A 12,288-nucleotide genomic window follows, 5' to 3' on the forward strand; every position below is an offset into this window, starting at 1 on the left:
TAAGTGAAATGAAGGCATCAGTAATGTCCGAGAAGATGATGAACATTACGGTCCTGTGTAGAATACGAGGATAAGAAAAATGTTGGGGCATATTTCCGGTTCTTCAAAAAGATTCGGGACATCAGTTACGTTGCAGGTGACGGTTGTAACTGCTTACAGTTGATATGTTTTCAGAATATTAAATGGACTCCTATGAAACCCAAAGCTCACCTAACTGGACTTGTCATCAGCATAAATTCTGTGAATCTAAGAGGTCCAAAATAAAGTCCAGATGAAGGTGCTTTCTTTCGTATGACTATAAGGTGCGTATTAAGACAGCTGGACAAATACAGGAAGTTCAGGTACGACAGCCAGCTTTCTTGGCATTGCTTGGCGTCACTAACAGACGTCTTATTCCCCTTAAAAAAGGATTGTCGTTAGAGATATGAAGGATCCGTTTACAGAGAAGGAACCTATGGAAAGCAGCTGGATATAATGGTCCTTATAACAGCACAAACTATTACATGACTACGTGTATATGGGCTTGAATATGGTGCCAATGACGAACCTAAAGTGGTAGCTAAATAAAAAAACAGCGGTTGGGATCTACTTTCTTCATGTCAATTTTTGACATCATGACAATTCGCCTTAATTATACTTCTATGGTTTCTTGCCATAGAGGTACAACACGCGTCGTTGTCATGACGTCACAAACTTAAAGCTGACGTCTATCGTGTTAGTAGCCCCAATCATTAGCTTGCGGTGAGGTGCTTTGACAAATATCCCATTTGCATCATTTACAGGTGTAGCCTACTAGTCGTTCTAATTATGGTCTAAACTCTAACTTATAAAAGAATCACATTACGTTCCTTAGTGGACTCGTTCAAACGATATTTTATACGCATTAACTTTAGTTGCGTAGGTTACTTTCACTATAGCGTTTTTATTTCTATAATATGACTCTAGATTTCCTACAAATGAGCTATAAGAGTGCTCTGGTTGAACGCTATGAGAAAGAAATATTGCAAACTACCAAAATATAGCAAAATATTTTCTCAGTATTTTTGGGAAAAGGTCATAGACGAAACATCAGTTTCATCATTCCGTATTAAGGAAAATGATGAATTAGGAAAGTAGCCATTTCATGTCACACACTCCGCTTCTTAATATTCTGAATGTGTAACAAAAAGAAAGTTACATTAAGAAGGCGAAATGCGTCGTTCTTATGGATCAGATATGCCTTTAAGACCAGAGAAAGGTTTGAAAATGCCTTCCTGACTCTGTGTTATTCATGAAAACACTCTAATATGTACTGTTTAAACAACTACTGCGTCGACACGACAGAAATTAAGAACAAGAAACAGCTGTAAACATAGTCTGCTAGGGTTTAGGGCTAATAACATAGAGGCAATGTACAGCATAAGTCTGTAACGCCGCCGCCCCTTATTCCACCTCTATGTTTCTTACCTAAATGCAACAGGGCTAGAAGCAAATGTCACGAGAACTTAAAGCACTTTTCGATCCTGCTCCCACATGAGCCTACTCTTCGAATATTGATACGAAGTCCAAAGCCAGAAACAAGTAAAGGATTCTGTGGAAATGTGTCGAGGTAGGTCAGCGCAGCACACATAACATGTAGTTTAGAGTAATCTTGTTGAAAAGTAACGTCACAGACTCCTCAAATGTAGAGAAAAACGCATCGGAAAAGTAGCGGTCGCTGTCGAGTTTATTGGGCTACATAATAGCGTCCCGTACTGGATGCGTATGACGACAGCCAATGCAATATGACAATGTTCCGCACTGATCCATCCAATGGAATGCCGTAGGCAGAAGCGGAACTCATTTGTGAAGGCGACGTGGAGTCACTCCTGTTATTAGTGTTGTCGATGGGCACCATATCGCCTCTCTTTGGTGCCGCGTCAAAGAAAGACGAGGTCGCCGCGCCGATCGTGGTGCCCCATACGTAGTCGCACTGTTCTCGTGGATATCTGCATTGCTGCAGGTTCGTGACGTGGTCTTATTATTCTCATAGCCGAGTAGAACATGTCTGCCCTCTCGGGCAATAGTCGTCTGCGGCCGTTGAGGTTCTCCGATCCCCCGGAGCCCATTGAAGCAGCATTCGCATGACAGTCATCGGATCCTAACCAATGGGAGCAACACTATCGTGAAACGATAAGCTGCAGTCTCAGTACATCACATTCCAGCCTCCGTCGTATTACGCCATTTCTTCGTAGGCGTTTCTCCTCCTTATGCGAGGTACAACACCAACTTCTCGCGAACAACACTCAAATCGTCCGTGAACGAGAAACCTGCTACTTAATCTTTACTAATATATAAAAGGTACACCGTCCAGTCACATTAATGTGACCACAGGCTACGTTCGAAGTCAACTTGCAAAGACCACTCACCGTCGGCAGGTGGAGCACTGTTAGTTGAGTGCATATAAAGTGTCTCGGGGGGCGGGGGTGGAGGGGAGGGGGCGAATCAGGGGAGGGGTTAACGTGAAAACAGTGCAGTCACTGAGTGAAATATGGAAACGGAGCGATTTCTCTGACGTCCAGAGGGGCACGATCATTGGCTTTCAGACCAAGGATAAAAGCCTTTCCGAAAAGGCAAAGTTTGTAAACTGTTTGCTTGCTGCTGTGGTTGAAGTATACCGCGACGGCTGTGGAGATGTGTGCAGACGAACAGACATGCAACTGTTGAGTAACTGACCACCTAGACTATCCGAGGGGTTACGAACAATGTCTCCTCAACGACCGTTGAGCAAACATTACTGTATATGTCCGCCCCCGGTAGCCGAGTGGTAATAGGAAACAGTTGTGCCAGTCCCGCCTACATCACATCCACCTCGCTGATTCACCCTTGTGTGCCACATGCCAAGTGATTGACACGGATGAACATCGTTTCGAATGCGGGTCGGCAAAGGACGTTTGGTATCTGGTGCGTCAGATATTGGCTTTTCTCACACGAAATACTCCCGACAGGATAACTAGCCGATCACTTCCCCGGTGAAATGTATTTCTCAAGAGCAAAAACGAACTCTGTGACGTGGATCAGCGGCCACGCTGTTCACTACCTATTCGGTAAAGGTTAAAAGACAGTACTCGATTTTTGGTATTACCTCAACGAACGACATTGTGCGATCGTCAAGAACCCTAAATATAGGCAATATTTTCCTAATTTTACTTGGAGCGCATTCCATAATCCGCCTCGAAGCTGGATTATCGATGACATGAGAAGATAACCATAGGACCTCTTCCCAGTTCCTTTTTTTTATGAGATTGAACAAACAACGGAAACAACACAGCAACGAGACGACAGTCAACCAAAAATTCGCAGCGGACTATAGTATGGAGCATCCTTTGTCGTAACGGGCCGACTTCCTATTATTCTGTGTATGTAGCCGAAGAGGAACGGCCTTCCTGTTATCCATTTGTATAAAAATGAACTAAAATAAAAATTAAAAAAAAAGAAAAAGAAAAGTGGTCACTGCGACAGAATGTCAGTCCGAAGGGCCCGAGTTCGATTCCCGGCTGGGTCGGAGATTTTTTTCGCTCAGGGACTGGGTGTTGTGTTGTCCTAATCATCATCATTTCATCGCCATCGACGCGCAACTCGTCGAAGTGGCGTCAAATAGAAAGACTTGCATCCGGCGAACGGCCTATCCGACGGGAACCCCTAGTCACACGATATTTACATTTACTGTGTATGAGCTTCCGCAACATGTGCCTGGTTCATGCACCCATTCTGACTGCTGTTCTTCAGTGACGAACGCCGATGGACGTCCACTGAATGAAGACAGGAGGTCTTTTCATATTAATCGCGTTTTAAGCTTCATCGGACAGACGGTCGTTGGCGTGTTCAATGTGAAACGCCTGAAAGCAATTAAACTCCAATATCCTCAGAAGCGTTCGGATAGAGGGCATTCCCCAGGTGATCTCGCCATTCTGGAAACCACACTGGATCAACACAAGTAGGCACCTATGTTTGAAAATCGTGACGACCCCTGTACCCATTTAGTTCATCTTCAGCATGGCATCCACCACCTGGACAATACAACGTGCCAATAACTGGCAGTGTAAATGCGTAGTTCTAAGGGTACAACAACGATTTTACTGCACTCCCCTGGGCAACTAACTCCCCGGATTTTAGCCCAGTCGAGAATCTGCGGGGCCATCCCGTTTAGATTGTTCGCGCAATGGATCCTCAATTAAGAAATCTAGCGCCGCTGACAATACCACTGGAGCCGGCATGAGTCCACATCTCTGTCGGTACCTGCCAGAACCTCACTGACTCTCTTCCTGCATGCCTCCTGCTGCAAAAAGTGGTTACTCAGGCTTTTGATAGGAGGCCACATTAATGTGATTGGGCAGTGTAAATGGCAGATGTAGTGTAGATGTAGTCCTTCCTGCTTGGTGTGATTGCCGTGAAAAGCCAACATTTGCATATTCAAGCACGTAGTACATTTCATGCCATTTGACGCTAGTTCATGCCATCTTCATGTGTTTTCTGTTTTTTTTTTTTTTTTTTCAATTTTGACAGCCAGCAGTGTGTTGGGGAATACAAATTTTATAATTGACATTAAAACAAATACAATTTTCAGCTCACACATAGTCGATTAACTAAACACCTTTTACCTTAGTTGCCGATTTAGCCCACTTTGTGAAAACTTGTACACGTTGTGGACAGTTCTGTGAAAGGTAATCAGGTCAACAGCAACGTGTGGCTGCAGCAGCGCACGTACCCAAGTTTAATGAAGACGCCGGAGGTGATCATCAGAACGTAGTCGAAGGGCACCAGATACGTCATGGCGATGGACACCGACTCGAAGGCAGCAGCGAAGAACCAGCCTGCGAACGGAAAACATCTGTAACTGCCCATTGTTAGCCTCTGTCCGAGGAGCTGTAAACAATATCTTACAGGTTTTATATCTCTCGCCAGGGACAACGCCTAGACGCAGCAATGTAAGTGTGGGCAGGGAGGTATCCGCGGAAGCGTGGAGGCGAGAGTTATGACAGCAGCAGCCCAGTCTGTGGTCGGTTAAAGTAAGAATGAGTGGGAGAGACTTGTAAAGAAACTGGAAAAGAGGCGATCCGAGGTCAGATTAGACTCCGTGTACTGAAAATTCAACAGAAATTTAGAAAAGGGGATAGCAGATATGTTAACCTACCTAGTGGGTGTACAAATCCTCTACACTGCAGAAGAAACAATGAAAGGAATACGTCTAATGGATGCATGACTTTGATTAGTGGTCTCTCGGCAAGATGCGAGAGATGGTAGAACGAATTAGGTAATGCTATAGTGCAAATCGTGTTTGAAAGAACAAATAATGATTCGAGTGTGAACTATCATGATTCGATAAATTGTATATCATGGTACGAAACTCAGCGAGAGCTGTCATAATCAGTAAATTGACGTATATCAGTGAAACAGAGTGGTTACCACCAAATTAACGTAAAAGAGCTATCATTACTCTGCCAAAGAAGACACGGAAGTATAAACGTGGTAACTTTCGAAAGATCAGTTTGCCAACCCATGTTTCTAAAAGGAAATAATATACAGAATACCAGAAAAAATTTCACGAAAGCTAAAGATAACACAAATGCAGGTCTGAACTTACGTATAATAATAGCAAGAACGGTGAAGAAAAAAATCTGGATACTATCACAGCACTTGGGAACCTAGGGAAAGCATTCCACACAATAATAAGATTTAAATCCTGAGTAGAGTTAAATAACATAGAAACGCGAATATTATAGCACATCACATCTATAGTAAACATAGTCAAAATAATGAAACTGATAGGCTTAGAAAGATAAATCATGGTAAGAACCGTACGGAAAGTTTACTCTGGTAAGAGTTATCAGTTAAAAAACCGATTCAGTATTTAAATAATTTTATTATTACTTGCAAACATCAGTGTCAAGGAAACAAATCTTCATCAGATAGCTTCATTACATCAGTATGATGACATGATACGTGAATTTGATTTTCATAGTGCCTCAGATTGAAATAATCGCTGTTTTCCCGGAAATCTACGAATCACGCAATAAAAATTGGAATGTTGAGCCACTTTTCATTGCATTATATACTTACAATAGCACATTACCAAAGTTCCTTTATCCTGAAACACGGAATGTGACACCATCTTTACATGGAAATCAAACAACGATATCTTATCCTAACAAAATGTTTCATGTTGATATATTGTATATCGCATGAAACTCACATCAACGCACTGATGTTCTTTGTTGTTCAAAAGAAAATTAGGCTACACAGGTCAACCACTAAATTAATGCAATATTTTTAAATCATTTCATTTTTATTTGCCAGGTTTTGAAGAAACCGTTCATCATCCAACGGCTGTAGCACTTTCAACAGACGGATTCATGATCGCCTGTTGCGTTACTCTGATTTCCGTGATGGAACTTGAGGGAACAGTCAAAGTTTTGTTCCGAGAATCTACATATTCATGTAGCGTAAGATAAAATGTTGTTTCATTTCACTGTATAATCTGCTTTTAGTAACAAAACACAAACTCATTCACCATTTTCACATAGAGACAGCACTGTTTGTCACTGTATGTTTCGTTACGAATTCATGTGGCTATACCAAAAGCATTATCCGGGTAGTAAAGGAAACCGATGATAAATTTCGAAAGGGAATTAAAATTCCGGGAGAAAGAATAAAGAGTTTCAGATTTGCTAATGACAATGTAATTCCGACAGACACGCCAATGATCTTGGAATATCAATTTAACGTAGTGGATAGGGTCTTCAAAAGAGATTACAGGACAATTAAGAGTATAACAAGGGTAATGGAAGTTAGGCGAATCAGATCATGCGTTGCTGAGGGAATTAGATTAAGAAATGACAAACGAAAAGTAGTAGATCCGTTTTGATATTTGGGTGGAACAAAATAGCCGACGAGAGGGTACAAAATACAAACTGGCAGCAAAAAAGAAATTCGTTTCTGAAAAAGAAAAATTTATTAACTCAGAATAAAAATTTAAGTGTAAGTAAGTCTCTTGTGAAAGTGTTTGTCTGGAGTGTAGTCTTGTTTTGAAGAGAAACGTGGGTGATAAGAAGTCCAAACGAGAATAGGTGTTTTCCAAATGTGATTTCACAGAAGATATCTGTATGTTACAAGAGTAAATTGAGTAACTGATGAGGAGTTACAGAAACCAAATTAGGAGAAAATCGAGGCAAAGGAACAACTTGACGAAAAGAACGGAGCAGTTGACAGATCTCTTTCTGAGACGTCGGGGAATCTAAATTTGGTGATTGGGGTAACAATTACATGGGAAGAACAAAACTTCACAGCAGGAAGCGTATTCAAATGGATGTGTGCTGAGGTAGTTATGGAGAGAAAAAGAGGTTTGCACAGGAGTGACTATTATGGAGAGCTGCATCAAACCAGTCTCCAGAGAACAAAGTTTTCGGTGTGCGAACGCGTCCTCATGTTTTGTACAGACCAACGCTACGGCAACCGTGCCAAGTAAGTACATCACCCCGATTGCATTCTCACAACAATGATCGAAACGTTGATATATGAAACAATGTGATGCCGTTGTCACGAACCGTACTTTGAAAAGAATTTTTGGAAACGGCTGCGGACGCGTTCGAGCTTGTGGGTGTGTTGGCAGCAGTTATCTCGTATCGGCCCATTAGTATTCAACTGATTTAAATCTATTGTGTAGAAAGGCACACGTGGCGCCGTGAAGAGTACTCACCACAGGCGGTGGAGACGTTCTGCGTGAGCACGGCTATCAGGGCGGTCATGGTGAAGGCATAGACGGTGTTCCGCAGGCCGACCATCCAGTACGCCACCACCACGAACAGCACCGGCTCCAGCACCTGACCCGGCAGCTGTGGACCGCACCGACCCTCAATATACAGCGGCTCTCGTAGATCAGGGAAACATTACAAAATATGCACTAGTTCGAGCAGCTGGTATGAAACCTGAACACAACGTTGTTAACACAGCAATGCCGCATATTGCCACAACATGAAACCCTCTCTCCCCATCCTCATAGAGAGATATGCACCAAGTTTGAAAGCAAAGTGTCTCGTCATCTTCGTAGAGCGATATGTAACATGTTTGAGAACGTAGTGTCAGTTGGCATTTTAAAGGGTGGAACATAGCAAACAAAGAACAACTGTGTAAGGTCTCATTTACTGGAGAAACTGAGATTTAGAATTGTAAGATCAGGGCGTGTCATCTTAGAGGGCAAAAATAATGTTCGTGATTTTTGTGAATTATGGTGTCCAAAAATGTGCCATTTGATGTGCAGTATCCTAATTTAAGGCATCGATAAACTTCTAGCAGGGTAAATTTGCGCTTAATTATATTGTATATTGAAATTTCCTACAAAAGGGGGAATTTTGCTCAAAACTTGGTTCAGTGAACTAAAACAATTTCCTATATGTTCTGTTTCTGTTATTAAATTCTGAAAACACTTTTTAAAAATGTAAAAAGGTTCAACCAACAACGTTCATCGAGTCTTGCTGCGATTCGTTCTGCTTGCTTCCTGACCTCTATGTGTCATTCTCGTTTCTCATGAGGATACACTTTGCCAGAGGCCTCTGCTACTTTTTTCACACGCCTCTGTATGGACTGTCCACGACATGGCCACTTTGGAACTATCATTGGCTTTTGAAAAAACTTTCGTATTCCTAAAGTTTTGAGTTTTCAAAAAGTGGAGTTTCATATATATTTTTTGACGAGACTATCAGTTCCGAAAGTGAAGTTGCATTTGGATTTACTGCAGGTATTTCCCTACCCCGAAAAGATAGGTCTCCTGACGTATTATCATCTTCATTCCTCGATTCAGCTGTCTTTTGGGCCCCTGTTATCCTTTCTTCTTGCTTTTCCGAGCACAAAAGTGTCTGAAGCACCATTTTACTAAATGTGAACCACAATGAACGTTGGATTGTTCGCACAACAATATCTGCTACTGACTTCATCTGAGATTTGAGGAGCTTCAGTTGATAAAGGATGTGGCGGAGGCTGACCGCTGTGGCCGAGCGGTTCTAGGCACTTCAGTCCGGAACCGCGCCGCTGCTACGGTCGTAGGTTCGAATCCTGACTCGGGCATGGACGTGTGTGTGTGTGATGTCCTTAGGTTAGTTAGGTTTAAGTATTTTTAAGTCCAGGGGGCTGATGACCTCAGATTTAAGTCCCGTAGTGCTCAGAGCCATTTGAACCATTTTGATGTGGCGGGGTCCTTGCATCCAGGAGAGCTTTGATTTGATTGAAAACCAACAGGGATAGAAAACGTCAACAGTGTACTCCACAAGCAGTTCTGACATCTTCAAGTTGTTACCTTCAAGGGCATGTTTTGAAATTCATGTATGACAAACTTTAGTTACAGTTATTACCCACCGAAAGTGGCTTACAGGAGAAATCTATGATAACGCCAGATCAGCTGCAAGTGCACCTGTCCCTATAGCTTAAATTATCCTGTAACGCTAAGCATGGTCTGTAGAAAGCGTTTTGACAACAATGTCACTAATTGGAAACATTGGCTCTGGAAAGGATACTCTGACAAATGAGGGATCTATTTCAGTTCCGTTTAACTAACAAGCATGTTGTCGTTCATACCACGCCACTTGTTATTAAAGAAAGTTATTCATTAGACTGCTTGATGAAGTGCCGCATAGGTAGCTCGTGGTATGAAGAGCAGAAACCAACCAAAAGAGTTTATGATTCAACTTTATCTCAGTCCAGTGCATGACATCTCCTTTCCAACTTGTATTAAAAATTCGTTGAGTCACCACCACTCCTTTTATCAACGCTGTTTTTCTCTAACAAATACACAAGATGGCCAGCAATCGCTTCAGCGGACTTCCTCTGGAGTAAAATGGCAAAGACATCCTCCACTGGCTCGGAGTGAACAGTCTAATGCTCTTCTTTCGCAATGCGTGTAAACTGATGAGTTACCTGTATCCAACAGAACTTTATTGCGATCTTGGCGTCCATCAAAGAAGATACAATCAGTGTTGCCTATCCTGAATTGAGCATGCAATTCTTCATCAAGTGATTGCATGAATTTTTCTTGGACCCCTTTTACTTTGCTGTCAGTAACCTCAAGTGTCCTTTCACCTCCAGGAATCAATCCAACATCTAAATGTGTAACCATTGTAGCGGCAGCTGTAGCAGTGTAAGAACCTTGGCTGCAGATGAATCTGAATTGCTTCTTTCGTCCCATATTTCAAGTTTCCGTGGCGTTGCGTTTGTCCCAGACGCGCCTGCGGTCAGAATTCACGGACTCGGCTACGTCATAATTGACGTCCATCGCATGTCTCCCGCGCTGCTACCACTCGTGCCACGGCAAGAACAGTGTCCTAGTTCAGCTCGCTCGTCGGTGCGAGAGGAAACAGCAGATGCAATTATACTAGTCTCGGAATGGCTGACGCTGAAGGCGCAGTGTTTTTGCTCAGCGGAAACGTAATCAGAATTGAGCCGTTACATTACGAAAAGCGTCAGCTTCCTAATAGAATTTATAGAGGATGATTCACGAATATGGAATAGCTACCACTAAGCGTAATCAGAGCTTCGGAGCCAAGAGCATATTTTTACCATTATATAAGAATATCGAAGTAACGTATGACAATATACGCAGTCAAATTTGTGGCAAAATTTACCCACAGCATTATTGTTAACAGCAAACCGATAGACGTTAAGGGAAGGTTGCTCGTGATCTTAAGATTATGGTCATACCATTAATAATTAGACCCTGGAAACTTATTAATTTATCTCAGAATAAGTCTTTATATAGGGAGAATATGTGCAATTTTAAATGTAGCATGTGTTACTCCAAATTAATAGTAGAATAAAAAACACAAGAAACGAAAGTTTATATTCTACGTTTGTCGAAGAGCAGAACGTAATACATTGTCCGGCTAAAGCAAAGAAGCGCACAGAAGGCCAAGAAGAAATTGGAGGGTATGTTATGTTATTTCAGCGATTACAAAATGAAGTCAAACTTACAAGGAACTGGGCAGTATAACCGCACTTGTCAGTGTGACGTAGTATGAGGATAGACCCCCATCTGGCCTAGATGCATGCACTCAAGTAGTTGTGCTCATTAACTCGTTCTATCCTCTCCTCAGATCTACAGTCATACCTACTAGCTCCCCACATCATGAGACCAAGACTGATACCGCTGCGTCTCTCCGTCTACATCTACATGCACATCTACATCTACATCGATACTTCGCATCCACATTAGGGCGCTTTGTGGAGGGCACGCCGTACCACTACTAGTCATTTCCTTTCCTGTTCCGCTCGTGAACAGAATGAGGGAAAAACGACTGTCTATATGCCTCTGTAAGAGCCCTACTTTCTCATATCTTATCTTCGTGGTCCTTATGCTAGGTGTATGTGGCAACTGTACAATCATTTTGCAGTCAGCTTCAAATGTCGTTCCTCTAAATTTTGCCAATAATGTTGTTCGAGAGGAACGTTGCCTTTCTTCCAGGGATTCCTATTTGAATTTATGCCCATTTGAGTTCCGAAGCATCTCCGCAACGCTGGCGTGTCTTTTATACCTACCAGTAACAAATCTAGCAGCCCGCTTCTGAATTGCTTTGATGTATTCCTTTAATTCGACCTGTTACGTATACCACACACTCAAACAGTTCTCAAGACTAGGTCGCACCAGCATCCTATATGCGGTCTCCTTTACAGATGAACCGCATTTTCCTAGTATTCTCCCAATAAACCACAGTAGACCATTCACCTTTCCTTGTCGTTCATATCGCTTTGCAACGTTGCGCCCAGATCTTTACACGACGTGACTCTGTCAAGCAGGAAACCACTAATGCAGCATCGGAACGTACTGGTTTGACTTCCCTACTCATCCATATTAGCTTCTGTTTTTCTAGATATAGAGCTAGATGCCATTCATCACACAAACTACAAATTTCGTCTAAATTATCTTGTATCCTCCTACGGTCACTCAACTTCGACACTGTATCATTCACCACAGCACCATCAGCAAGCAACCTCAAATTGCTGTCCATCCTGTCCGCCAAATCATTTATGTATTCAGAGAATAACAACGGTCCTATCACACCACCCTGGGGGACACCTGACGATACCCTTGTCTCTGGTGCACACTTACCGTCGAGGACAACATACTGGATTCTATTATTTAAGAAGCATTCGAGCCACTCACGTATCTGTGAACGTATTCCACATGCTTGTTCCTTCGTTAGCACCCTGCAATGGGGCACCGTGTCAAATCCTTTCCAGAAATCTGGAAATATGGAATATGCCTGTTGCCCTTCATCCACAGTTCGC

General features: G+C 42.5%; 1 protein-coding gene across 2 annotated transcripts in view; it reads right to left on the reverse strand.

Annotated features, from left to right (window-relative positions):
• The window catches only part of LOC124607246 (protein scarlet-like), a 421,917-nt gene that overhangs the window by 47,669 nt on the left and 361,960 nt on the right, over positions 1-12,288 (reverse strand). For both annotated transcript variants that reach the window (XM_047139521.1, XM_047139522.1), the window contains exons 11-12: positions 7,715-7,850; positions 4,727-4,832 (exon numbers count right to left, since the gene is read on the reverse strand). In XM_047139521.1, the coding sequence (XP_046995477.1) occupies positions 4,727-4,832; positions 7,715-7,850 (242 nt within the window). The remainder of the gene's footprint in view (positions 1-4,726; positions 4,833-7,714; positions 7,851-12,288) is intronic.

The sequence above is a fragment of the Schistocerca americana genome, chromosome 3 (genome assembly GCF_021461395.2).
Source record: "Schistocerca americana isolate TAMUIC-IGC-003095 chromosome 3, iqSchAmer2.1, whole genome shotgun sequence".
In the NCBI taxonomy this organism is placed as follows: Eukaryota; Metazoa; Arthropoda; class Insecta; order Orthoptera; family Acrididae; genus Schistocerca; species Schistocerca americana.